This window comes from Canis lupus, chromosome 13, assembly GCF_048164855.1.
Source record: "Canis lupus baileyi chromosome 13, mCanLup2.hap1, whole genome shotgun sequence".
NCBI lineage: Eukaryota > Metazoa > Chordata > Mammalia > Carnivora > Canidae > Canis > Canis lupus.
In genome coordinates this window covers 30,488,535-30,502,032 of record NC_132850.1, presented here as the reverse complement: position 1 = coordinate 30,502,032, position 13,498 = coordinate 30,488,535, and the positions used below count along the sequence as shown (strand labels likewise).

General features: G+C 36.6%; 2 protein-coding genes across 7 annotated transcripts in view; one reads left to right on the top strand and one right to left on the bottom strand.

Moving 5' to 3' along the window:
• RLIG1 (RNA 5'-phosphate and 3'-OH ligase 1) overlaps nt 1-13,498 on the bottom strand; it is a 75,219-nt gene that overhangs the window by 44,643 nt on the left and 17,078 nt on the right. The window contains exons 9-10 of one of the 4 annotated variants that reach the window (XR_012005769.1): nt 8,209-8,269; nt 89-1,791 (exon numbers count right to left, since the gene is read on the bottom strand). The exons of the other annotated variants lie outside the window; for them this stretch is intronic. The gene's annotated coding sequence lies outside the window, so the exon portion shown is untranslated. Of the gene's footprint in view, nt 1-88; nt 1,792-8,208; nt 8,270-13,498 lie in introns of those variants that run through there. 4 annotated transcript variants of the gene reach the window in all.
• CEP290 (centrosomal protein 290) overlaps nt 1-13,498 on the top strand; it is an 87,016-nt gene that overhangs the window by 67,971 nt on the left and 5,547 nt on the right. For 2 of the 3 annotated variants that reach the window (XM_072772989.1, XM_072772988.1), the window contains exons 44-51: nt 447-1,073; nt 4,432-4,566; nt 5,925-6,011; nt 7,384-7,548; nt 8,182-8,304; nt 9,296-9,468; nt 12,713-12,854; nt 13,332-13,405. In XM_072772989.1, coding sequence (XP_072629090.1) covers nt 447-1,073; nt 4,432-4,566; nt 5,925-6,011; nt 7,384-7,548; nt 8,182-8,304; nt 9,296-9,468; nt 12,713-12,854; nt 13,332-13,405 — 1,526 coding nt within the window. The remainder of the gene's footprint in view (nt 1-446; nt 1,074-4,431; nt 4,567-5,924; nt 6,012-7,383; nt 7,549-8,181; nt 8,305-9,295; nt 9,469-12,712; nt 12,855-13,331; nt 13,406-13,498) is intronic. The other variant, XM_072772990.1, reaches the window with a different exon arrangement.

Sequence of the window (13,498 nt, the reverse complement as noted above, 5' to 3'; positions counted from 1 at the left end):
ACATCTTTTTGTTTCTGTTTTTAAAGTTTAAAAGTGATATCAACTTGTACCTTTATCTGACCCACAACATTAGATTCTTTTTGGAATATTAGTGCAGTAAATCCAACCTTTATTTTTGCCAGGTAGTGATGTATATTAACTTCTTTAATCCTTCTTACATAAGTAATCTTAAAGTTTTATGCAAAGCATAAGAATTTTATTACAAATGAGATTTTAAATGAAGTTACATTTCCAGTTTTGATGTGGCAAGAACATACAATTGGGTAAATTAGAAAACTATGTTATAGCATTGTTTCCATTCAAACGTGTGATATATTTCTAGTTTTCCTTTATAAGAAATCATTAATATAGAGTTGTTTGCTGTATCTTATTTTAAAACAAGTAGTGTGTATATTTTTATTATTTTCTTCTTCTTTTCACGTTTCTTCTCTTTCTTCTGCTTCAAGCAGAATCTGTTATGTGACACAACTGCACTTTCTACCCTTGCTACCAGTGTTAATAAATACAGGCATAATGTTTTTCACAAAAAGAACACTTTATACAGGAACAGAAAAAAACCCAAAACAGCTTTCAGAATTAAAAATGGGAAGGGAATAGATGCCAGTGACAACTTATACCATCAGGTACCTAAAAATATTCTATGGTATTACAGTAATAAAGAAAAACACACAACAGAAGATATTGTAGATCCTGCAGAGTTCAATAAATCTGAGACAAGACCAAAAAGCAAGCCAAGTCCATTTAGGTCAACTAATGGTATCTTGGCAGATGTTAAGTTCATTTTCGAAAATGAACCAGATCCTGAAATTGAGAACATTAGTCAAGACTGTTGTGAAAATAATAAACAGGAACATAAAAACAATGACGAGAATGAGGTAGGCCAGAATGATGAAGGGAAGGGCTACAAGGCTGAAGATTTGAGTCACAGGAACCACTTGGATCCAGAAGAATCTACCAGAGAGGACCCTGGTTATGCCACAGTTGCTGCTGCACTGGATCCGTGTGCTGAGGAAGATGCACAGGCAAACTGTGAAACCGATGTACCAGTCCAGCCAAGAAATGAAGTGTCCCAGGTGTGAGTCTATGGTAGCCCCGTGTGTGTTTGTTAGCTGAATTTTCTGATACCAGGTAGTGTGCATAGATGGTACAAATGGAAATAAATTGTGTAGGATTTGTTAAAAAAATTTTTTTAACTATTCATGATATTCATCTTAAGCTCTAATATTTGACTAGTTCCTCCAAAAATTAATGGTATACATTTCCCAATTCATTATAGTACTCACTGTTGTACCACTACTACTCGTGTAAAAAGAATTAGCTAACAGGGTGATGAAAATCAGGCTCTTTAGAGGTGTTCATTTTGCCTTAGAGATTTCTAATTCAGGATGCTCTGAAATCTCATCACAAACTTTTACTATAGTAAATACTATCAGTAAAAATGTGTTACCGTACTGTGTGACATTCTTTGGTCATCTCTTTGCCACACATGACAAATACTTTATAATGAAAAGTTGTGTCTATGTTGTGCTGAGGTATAATTTTCATAGCATTTTGCAGAGTATTATTTCTATTTTACACGGAAGCTTGGAGCATGAGTAACATCTCTAGCGATGCAGAAGCAGGATATAAAGACCAGTCTAAGTCTGTAGTTTATGATCTCTCTTATGACACACGACTTTTGGGTCAGTTTACAATGTACAGACTAAGACATGTTTGCCCCCAGGTAAAATCAAATAGCATTTATCTTTTTTTCTTTATCCTTTCCACTTAGATATTCCAGTCACCCAAGTCCTAAAAACAATCAATAGAAACAAACATTTAAATGTGAAGAGAAAATAGATGAAAGTGTCTTAATTCTTACTTCATTTCTTTATCAAGGTTCATAATGCGTTTTTTTTACTCGAGAGTTCCCGTGTTTCCTTAACTCCCATCCACTAGGAATTTGGTTTCTAGCAGTGTATCCCCCCTTTTTTATTATTTACTCATTTATTTTAGAGAGCACACAGTAGAGAGGGGTAGAGGGAGAGGGAGAGAGAATCTTAAGCAGACTCTGTGCTTGAGCACAGTGACACAGGGCTCAATCTCACAACCCTGAGATCACAACCTGAGCTGAAACCCACCAGCTGTACCACCCAGGCACCCCTAGTAGTATATCCCTTTTAGCAGGATTCCTCTTCTGTAAAAGAATTGGAAATCTCATAAAATTCATTATAAATTTTATTTATATTATTTTTACAAACTAGAGAGTTTCATTAGAATTTATTTTCCAGAAATCTGGACAATTTCAATACTTTTAATTTTGTTTTTTGAGAATTGAGGGTAAAAGTGATCCCTAAGTATTTACATAATTGCCTCCATGTTTTAGTGAGGAGAGAACTGTGTTAAAAAGAAAAAAAACAAAAAACTTTATATGAAATCATAAGATAGAAGTATTCTCTTCAGTGAGTGATATCTAATGTATTTTATGTCTTTCAACCAGTGGTACCCATAGGTGTTTATCATTTGATAAATAGCTACCACGGACAGATGAGATGAAGTGAGGGTGACAAGAGCTCAGAGACAGGGCATTACAGATTTCTGTGTCTGAAGAGGCCTTAAAAATTACCCCATCTCATGCCTTCATTTGTAAGATGGAAAAATCGAGGATTTTGCAGGTGGCAGGATTTGCCTAGTGTTGATCAGAATGTATACTTGGGTTATTTGACAGAGAATAAGCACAGACATATTTCTGTGGTACAGACATCAACAAAGACGTCTGTCTTCTTTTTCTTGCCACTCTATATGTGCATATGCACACACATTCCTTTGAACGAATAGAAGTCTGGTGGATACGAGCAGTGTCTCTGCCAGTGTTCTGTGCCCTCAGGTCAGAATCAAACCGCCTAGAATTTCTTTACTTTTCTATATCCTATTTTTTAGTGTCTTTAATTTTGTTTACACTTGTTTTTATTACCTCAGGATAAATATATCAATGTGAAGTATTTAACCTACTGCTAATTAAAACACATTATAGAGCCATGTATAATGGATATATTTGTACAGTACTGTATTTTTTTAAACTATAATGTTTGTGGAGTTATTGACTTGATAGTCCATCAAGTCACTAGAGAGAGAGAGAAGGGGGTGAGGGAGGACAAACTAAGCCATGTTGAGTATTTACACAAGATTATTTTGTATGATGCTTGTAAGTCATACAAGATAGGTGGTGTTCTGCTTCCCACTGTGTCGGATAAAGTAACCAAGCACATATTTCTCTTTCAAATGACTCGTAGTTTAGGATGAGAAGTAAAAGCTGAACATAAGTATAACCCAAAGTGGATTCATGCCAAGAGAAATGCAAATATAGTGTAACTGGATTTCAGAGGAGGGAGTGATTGCTCTCGCCCAAGGAAGGAAGAAGAGCTTTCCCAAGAAAGAAGAAGAAATTAAGGCACTGCTTTTTATAGATTTGTGTATTGTTTGCTAGGGCTGTTGTAACAAAGCACCACAGGTTTGGTGGCCTGACAGAAACTTATCTCACAGTTCTGGAAGCCAGAAGTCAAAAAAACAAGGAATTGGCAGGGCTGATGCCTTCTTTAACCTGTGAGGGAAGAATCTATCCCAGGCCCTTCTCCTTGGCTTGTAGGTGGCCATTTTCTTCCTGCCCCTTCATATGATCTCCTTTCTATGCATTTGTCTGTATCCAAATTTCCCTTTTTCGTAAGAACACCACTTAGACTGGGTTGGGGCCCACCTTACTGACTACCTTGAGTACCCCTGAAAACGCTCCATCTCCAAATAAGGTCACATTCTGAGGTACTGGGATTAGGACTGCAACATATGAATCTGAGGGTGGGGTAGGGTTTAGGGTATAATATAATCAATCCATAACAAATAATAACCATTCTTTTGGACAGGAAAACCTGGCACAAATTAGTTTATTAGCCATTATGAGAGTATACATGGAGATAATGAAGATAGTCTATGTGTGGACATTATTAAGACATTTTTTTTAGAGATTTAATTTATTCATTATTATTATTAATATTATTATTCAGAGACATTATTATTCAGAGACAGACAGAGAGAGAGGCACAGACACAGGCAGAGGGAGAAGCAGGCTCCATATAGGAAGCCCGACGTGGGACTCGATCCCAGGTCTCCAGGATCACACCCCAGGCTGCAGGCGGCTCTAAACTGCTGCGCCACTGGGGTTGCCCCTTATTAAGACATTCTTGACTTTGCTTTCCATATTAATTAAACTGCATTGCCTTTTCTCCTGCAATTCTCATATTCTAATTTATCTATTTGGAGCTGTTCTTCCAGGAGTTCTCTCTCATTTTTTTTTTGAGGAAAAATGTTCCCCTTTAGCTAGTGTTTTCTTATCCAATATGTTTTATGCCACTTTTATTATTAAAACTTAAAATTATTCCCAACTTTATTTTCCTGAAGACTTCCGGGATAGAGTCAGATGATCATTTTCAAAAGGAACAAGAGCTTCAGAGGGAAAACTTGAAGTTGTCATCTGAAAATATTGAACTAAAATTTCAGCTTGAACAAGCAAATAAAGATTTGCCAAGATTAAAGGTAAATTTAATGTTCTTTACTCTATTTAGGAAATCTAATGCCTGAAAACCTTTTTCTCCCTCTTCATATTTGTTTATGAAGATGTCAGAAACTCGCATTCGTGAAATACTTTGGCAGTGTTACACTTTCTACATTTGTTCATGTAACACTTATTTGTTGAAAGCCTACTTTGTTGTCAGGCACTCTCCTAAGTGCTGGGAAACAGCAATCAAAAACTTCTTGCACTTGTAGAACTTACATTCTAGTAGGGAAGATTGGTAATAAGTAAAAAGTCAATATATAGTATGTCAAGTTAATGTTAAGTGATAGAAAGCACAGTTGGTGTGAAAGGGGCGTGTGTGTGTGTGTTGGTTGGTTTGGGAGTGTATGGAACTGCTATTTAAATTAGAGTAAGAGGGGAAGGCTTTCTTAGTAAAGTGATATTTTAGCAGAGAGCTAGGGGATTGTAAGGAAGTGGGTCATACAGGTACTGGAAAAAGTTCCAGACAACAGAAATAGCAAGTTCAAAGCCCTGAGGCAAGAGGATGGTTGGTGTATTTCATTAACAATCATCACTCTTTAAAATATTAGGACAGGGATCCCTGGGTGGCGCAGCAGTTTGGCGCCTGCCTTTGGCTCAGGGCGTGGTCCTGGAGACCCGGGATCGAATCCCACATCGGGCTCCCGGTGCATGGAGCCTGCTTCTCCCTCTGCCTGTGTCTCTGCCTCTCTCTCTCTCTCTCTCTCTCTCTCTCTCTCTGTGACTATCATAAATAAATAAAAAAATAAAAATAAAAAAAATAAAATATTAAGACATTTCTAAAAAATTAATTCTCTACATTTAAAAAAAATCAGGGTAATTATCTCTTTTAGGAATTTTACTTTGATTATTATAAGTTTATCTTTAGTTTTCCAAATCTCATCCTATTTATGGGAACTTTTTTCTTTTGGCTGGCTAATTGTTCCCATTCTGTTTTCTAACCTAGAATATTAGCAGTCCATTAATTTCACTGGTAATGATATAATTATATCCTACTTCTAGGACCAGAACCAGTACTATTAGTTCAGCTATTTCTCTGTGCCATCTGGGTAAAGGTCTACATACGTAATTTATGGGGCGATTAAAATCAAAGTTCTAAACTCTGTACTAAGGTAGTAATGTGGAAAATATTTCTTGAAATTCATATATAAAATATCCTTGTATTAATGAACTTTAATTCAACATATGTCTTAGCTCAAAATCCTTATTGCTGTAGAGACCGTCTTGTTCAGTTTGCCTATACAGCTAAAGAGACTGATAGTTCAAATGAATGATTTGCCTTTCCTTTTCAGCAGCTATGACTATGTTAAACTGTTCTGTGCTTGCTCTAACTTTTCAGAGTCAAGTAAGAGATTTGAAGGAGATGTGTGATTTTCTTAAGAAAGAAAAAGCAGAAGTTGAACGGAAACTTGGTCGTGTTAGAGGGGTGAGTGTGTGAGAATTTGCCATATATTTGTTTTGGTATCAGAAGTGATAAGTTGGTAATGAAAAAAGCAAGTTTGGATATGTCGTAACAGTAGCAATATGCTTTTACTATTGCCAGTAGTCTTGGTTTTTATTTTGCTGTGTCTACAATGTAAAACATCATAAAGCTTTTTTCATTTCAAGTCAATGAATTTTATCATGTCACACCTTGCATGCATTTGAGTTCAATTGGGACTCCACATCTTTTTTCATTGCATCTCCCTTCACACTTTGAAAACATTTAACTTCTAGGAACCCTCCTTCTGTTCATTAAGGTAACTACTAACTGCTTTTAGTCCAATTCTAACATTATGTAACTATTCTTTATGATTTCCATGGCAGCTTCTTAGTATAATGTTCTGTAATATGTTTCCCAATTTTTTTATTCTTGCATATTTCTTCTCGTTATTTTGTATTCACTTTTTACAATGAATAAATGCTGCTTATGAGGCCCCTGCCAAAGATTTAAGCCCCTGTTGATTTCATGTTAGCAAGTGGCACAAATGGAAGCGATTATTATAAAAACTTATACAAGTAATAATATTAAATATATGACAGATTTGGTGAAAATATTGAGTTATTACTAGAAAAGTATTCAGAACAAACATCTGACAGCAACATTAATTTCATAAATAAAAATCTGTTAATTTGGCCTTTTCTAAGTTGTGAAAATATATATTAAAATTATGTAAAATTATGTATTAAAATTATGTAGGGTTATTCATTGCATAGTGTGAATACTGACTAAAATGCAAATATGTAAGCAGATTCTTTTGCTCAACTGTTAAAAACCTTATTTTAAAGCATAAGAGACAGTTATTAGTGACCCATCTCTATTAACAACTCTACACTAGGTTGTTTTAAATTTCATATGTCTCTTATAGTTATATTAGAAACTGAATTTCTAATCATGGCTGATCTTAGAGAAAATCACCTCTATTCTGCAATTCAAATTTGGTTACTTATGAGCTTTTTAATGACACAACTTTTCTTTTGTGGGTTGTTTTCATATAAAGAAAATTCAGGTTACAGGAAAGAACATTAGCTAAATAGAAAATTTAGGTTCTCAAACTTATTAATTTGTAACAGACATCAAGGCTGGAGTATTTGAGATGTTACTTATTGGCTGCATGACTAGGAATACCAAATTCTCTGAGTCCTGAGGATCATAATTCCTATCGCAAAGGATTATTTTAACAATGAATTGAATACAGGCTTTGGCTTTAAAAGTTAGGAATCAACAAGTATAATAATGAGCCTGTTATGTTGTTGGTGTTTTATATTCTACTGTCTCAGATATTTGATCAGATAAAAAGTAACATATTCTTTTGTAGTCTGGTAGAAGTGGAAAGACAATCCCAGAACTAGAAAAAACCATTGGTTTAATGAAAAAAGTTGTTGAAAAAGTCCAGAGGGAAAATGAACAGTTGAAAAAAGCATCAGGAATACTAACCAGTGAAAAAATGGCTAATATTGAGCTGGAAAATGAAAAGTTGAAGGTAATTTTTTAATGTGATCATTCACATGGAATGTCTCTACTATTATAATTTCTATTTTTTAAGGAAGGTTTTAAATATACTCCTGTTATATGAAATGGTTTTAATGGTTCTCACTCTGGCTGCATAAATACCTACCTGTGTCTGTTCTCAAATATGTGGATGCCTAGGCCCCCAGTCCTGATATTGCTCTTTTGGGGTGGGTCCTACTATAGATACTGTGATTTTAAGTGTCAACTCATTCTGGGTAACCAAGGTTGGAAACCTCTGCTCTAGATGACCAATATGAAAGGGAAGGGGATCCCTGGGTGGCGCAGCGGTTTGGCGCCTGCCTTTGGCCCAGGGCGCGATCCTGGAGACCCGGGATCGAATCCCACGTCGGGCTCCCAGTGCATGGAGCCTGCTTCTCCCTCTGCCTATGTCTCTGCCTCTCTCTCTCTCTCTCTCTCTCTCTGTGACTATCATAAAATAAAAATTAAAAAAAAAAAAAAAGAAAGAAAGGGAAGGCTTTAATTCTATGAAAAAATGGTCTCTAAAACTGCTTTGAATTAAGTTTTAATGAGTTTATAGGATCTTTTATTTCCTTGTTTTCATAATTATAGTTTGTTTGTTTGTTTGTTTGTTTGTTTGTAATAGGCTGAATTAGAAAAACTTAAAGCTCACCTCGGACGTCAGTTGAGCATACACTATGAATCCAAGACCAAAGGCACAGAGAAGATTGTTGCTGAAAATGAAAGGCTTCGTAAAGAACTTAAAAAAGTATGACATTCATTACTGATTAATAATTACTTTTTATGTTAATTAACTAATACATCTTGGAAAAGCTGAATGAAAAAGTTAATGAGCATGTCTATTCAGAGTAGATATGAAAAGATTTAGGAATTGTATTTTTATGGCTGCCATCCTTTCACCATGAGGTACACTGAAAATAATAAATTAAGAGGCAGTGTAATGTAGAAGCTACCTGTCTGGGGTTCAAATCCTAGCTCTACTAATTACTAGCTGTGGAAACAAAGGCAAGCTACCAACCCCTCACTATCCCTCAATTTCCTCATCTATAAGATTGGGAATGATAAATATACCTGTTTCACAGAGTTCCTGCAGGATTTAAATGCGTTAAGATTAGTGCACATGGCTCAGAACAATGACTGATGTAAAGTAAGGAATATATGAAACTGTGTTGTTAAATAGTAAGATTCCTTTCTATTTAAGTTGCGAAATATATTCCTTGCCCCAAATAGGTGGTGCTATTTATATGGATGATCCAGTGAATAAACTGAAATTGAGATTTTTAGGCTAGTTACAGCAGTATCTGAATATACTGTGAGGCCAGAGTGTAGTGTGCTTTAAATGAAAGTTTAATAGTGGAAATTATCTAAGGTACTTACACATAGTTTATGCTCACAACTAGGTCTCTCAAGTATTGGTCAAAGCAAAACATCTTCTGAGTGTATTGAGACAAACTATCCCATTATCTATAAATACTACAAAGATGACAAATGTAAAGTAACCACTAGAGTAAAATATTTGCAAATATATTTTTCTAACCTCGTTTATATGATCTGTTCTAATTATGATCATACTGCTATTTTAGAGTAAAGGAAACATTGGATTTTTATTGGAATTTTAATCAGCATTTAGAGTGCCAGGTTACTTTTGTTTTCTGATTTATAGTGGTAATTTTGAATGTATTACATCTTTGAGAACACTATTGTTTTGTTACCTTATACTAATTAGTCTTTAATGATAGGAGACTGAAGCTGCAGAAAAATTGCGGATAGCTAAGAATAATTTAGAGATATTAAATGAGAAGATGACAGTTCAACTAGAAGAGACTGGTAAGAGATTACAGTTGGCAGAAAGTAGAGGCCCACAGCTAGAAGGTGCTGACAGCAAGAGCTGGAAATCAATTGTTATGACAAGGTAGGAACAAATAGTTTAAAACTTGCACAAAGTTTAACCAGTTCTACTGCTGCCATTAATGTTTAAAAAAGAGTATGACATTACTCTGATTAACTTAGTTCTTTCCTTCATGAACTGTTTGGTGGTTTGCTTTAACATGATACTGTTTTTGTTTTTTTGTTTTTTTAACACGATACTTAGGGGCAATGCTAGAACAGGTAAAAGGTGTTTTTTCTTCCTTCAGATATTTAATTTAGGTGGCAGTGCACATGACAAAGCAGAGCTGGGGCTGGGCCGAGGGTGTTGGAGCTGGGTGGGCATCAGGAAACAGCTATCATCTGCGAGCCTCCAACAGTGGTGCCCAGCTTCAGCCAGCTGCTGCTTTGCTCCAGCCACAACTCAGCCTCCATGTTACATTCATTCTCTACCTCAAGTATAAGCCAGGAACAATTGAGCTGTCTTGTTGCAACCTACAGCATACTGGAACTGGGCTACACTACACTGAGGGTTTTCTTTTTTTAAGATTATTTATTTTAGAAAGAGAGAGAGTACATGTGTGTGAGCAGGAGGAGGGGCAGAGGAAGAGAGAACCCCAAGCAGACTCCCACTGAGCGCAAGGCCCCACGCCGGGCCTGATCTTAACCCTGAGATCAAGCCAAAATCAAGAGTTGGTCGCCCAACTGACCAAGCCACCCAGGTGCCCCTAGTCTTGGAGTTATATCTTGGGCAACTTGTTCTTCAAACAGCCTTGACAGATGAATTCAGCAGTAGCTTCAGTTCTCACTGGCCTTTGCTTTCTGACCCTAGACATTCTTCCATCCTGTGAACCTTTTCTACAGGTGTGATTCCTACCAGTCACATAAACTTTGTCACTGTCAAAGTGTTAGGAACTCACTAGTAAACATCACCACTGTCATCATGGGCGGCTCATCATGACTCTAATGAGTCAGTAGGCAGCTTTGGTGTCATTCTCATTTCCTGTCTTAAACAGCTGCTTTAAGGCATATAGAAGCCAGAAACTAATATGATGCTACCCATGTCTTCCTCTTAGAGTCATCCTGTATGAAGTGTGTTCTTTACATCTGCTGGCCCCAATGCTAAAGGCAAACTCCTCTTTATCTTACCATATTCAAAGAGTTCTTTATGTCCATATATCTCCAGTCTCTCATTTGATGTCTACCTGTTATTTAGAGTAGGCTTGAGGAGGGATGGATCAAGTCACCATCCCTAGCATTATGAGGCTACAGCAAGTCCTACGTGGGTCTGCTGCACTGTACTTGGCCCTGTCCACAGGTCTGAGGAGGAAGGTTATGCAGGCAGATTAGAATACAGCCCAGGTGGCCACAGTCCTAGAGAACGGTCCTTGGTTCCTGTCCTAACACCATACTGACAGTACTCAGAGCCCCTCCTCCCCTATCTTGCTGTCTCTTAACTCTGCAAGACAGCTAGTGGGAGGGCTAAATGAAATAACATGTGATTGAGGGAAAAGGAATCTGTCTTGTCTGCTTGGACCCTAGCAGAAGCTCTCAACTAGCAAGGTTATCAGCTGACTGCTGGTTTGGTCCTTTACCTCCTTCTACAATCACATGTAGACTCAGAATCTTGAGTTACTTTGAGATTTACTGAGCAGATACTTTACTGTAGTTCATGCTGCATGCCAGACTCTCTGCTTCACGTTAGATGTTCCTCTAAAAGGCCTATTTGCCTGGTTTCTGTATAGCTAGCTGGGTGGTTTCCATGGCTTTAGAAATACTGAAGTCTCACTGTGACCTTAAGTAAATAACATCTCTTCTGTGAGCTCGTGTTGTTTGTTTTGTTTTTTAATCTAGAGATGATCATCCCTGTTACTTCCTTTTCTAAAAAGGTCTCTGAGATGCTGCAGAAAAATTATTAACATGAAACGGGTTCATAAAGTTTATACACATTTGAGAGGGGTAATATTTAACCATAATTGAAGATGACTGTGCCTTTTACATCATTTGTGTGTTCTAAATCTGAGAACTGAAAAGTAACCAAGCGTAGGGTGGGCCTTCAGTAAACTCTTCTGAAAAAGTTACAAAGTTCTTGTAGAATCCACTTGAGCTAGAGAAGGCTAATTCTAATTCTGATCCTTGGCCTCAAGTCTCCCTAAATCTAAAAACTTTAAAAACCAACAAAAACCTTGCTAGGATCTGCAGCTGGCATTATACACCCACTTAGTAAAGTGGTGGAGAGATTTCTTTGGGGCCCATGACACCTAGGTCCTCCTCAGGCTGAAATCTTCATATTTACTCAACAAACTAATGGCATCTGTTCTTATCAGGCCTAATCCTGACAGCTGAGACAAACTGGGTGGTATTGGAACTATTTTAAATAGCTGATCAAAGAAGGCCTCTCTGATCGGGTGGGGCATCTGAATGGAGAACTGAAGTCAAGGAGTAAGCTTCTGATACTTCTTCACTCCTCTGGTGGACAGTCTGTCAGATTAAGAACATTCCTTTCCAATCATAGTTTCTAAGGTGTATCAACAACTATTTGAATGTATTGAAATAATAATTTCCCTTCCTTATACTGTCCTCACCTGATTTTCTTGCCCAGCATTCTTTTTTTCTCTGGTAAAGTTTGAATATTATGAGCATGGTCTCCCTTTAAGGTGGTATGATATGCTATAAAATCATTTTTGCTTAATGTTTTAAAATTTTCTTTTGGAGTTGGGTTTTTTAACTATTGGTCATTTCTTTAAAGGTTACAAATCTATTCAGATTTTAATGTCATATGCCATTTTATCACCCCTGCTTTGTACGTTTTTTCCTTTCCCAGTAGTGTCCTTTTGGCTTTGTTCTACATGGATACCTCATTTTTTCTCTGTATGCTTCTGTGTGTGTATGCAGGAGGTATATATGAAATGCTTTAACTTGTGATCTTTACATATATTTCTAAGATTACCCAATAATACAGAATTTGATATTCTCATGGATGAATTGCACTATATTTTTTGTGACTGAAAATATATTAATTTTAATCTTCTTTTGACAGTGGTCAAATTCAGGCTCCACCTTTGTTGATAACCTTGGGAAACACTCAAATCCTCTATTTCAGTTGGCCTATTAGGAATACTTAGCCCTTGTTGTCACCCATTACTAAATAAATATGTAGAATTTGACTAGATTTGACAAGAAGAAAGAGTAAGACAGTCTGTTATTTTTAGTGCAATAATTTGAATTGGCTTTTAAGTCAATGAGAGAAATTATTTTGTTTCTATGCCATTTTTTACCTTTATTTTTAGAATGTACGAAACTAAGTTGAAAGAATTGGAAACTGATATTGCCAAAAAAACCCAAAGCCTTACTGATCTTAAACAGCTTGTACGACAAGCAACAGAGAGGGAACAAAAAGCTAAGAAATACACGGAAGACCTCGAGCAACAGGCAAGTAATTTTTCTTTCCCAGAGAAAATAATGTGTTACAGCTCAAGCCACTCCTTGGCATTGTTTTTGTAGATAAAAATGAACAATTGATAATACCTCCCCCTGGGAGGCCCATCAAGTGGATGGCACCACCATTCAACCTTTTGTTTAAGCCAAACCCCTTAGATTAGCAATTCTTTCCTTTCCTACCCCGTATCTTTCTCACTAAATCATATCCAAGGACCATAGGAACGTGCCAGAAGGGATTTTTGTCTTTTTTTTCATCACTCCATTCCCTGTGCCTAGGACAATGCCTGGCATGCAGTACTCAGGAATTACTGTGAATGAATAGTGAATAGAACACAACAGATACGCATTCATATCTTGTGGGCTTTTGAAAACCCAACCTTTAATACCCTTTACAGAAAATGTGTATCTTTATAAAACCTCGTATTTCCATGTCAGACTTTGTCTCTTAATTTTTCATTATGCCCAAAGATTGCGATTCTCAAACATGTTCCTGAAGGTGCTGAGACAGAGCAAAGCCTTCAACGAGAGCTTCAAGTTCTAAGGTACATTATCTGTAAGACTACCCTTTTTTTAAAAAAATAGACTTTAAATTATGACCAGGTTTGTTACCTACAGAGATTAGGATTTTTCAACCT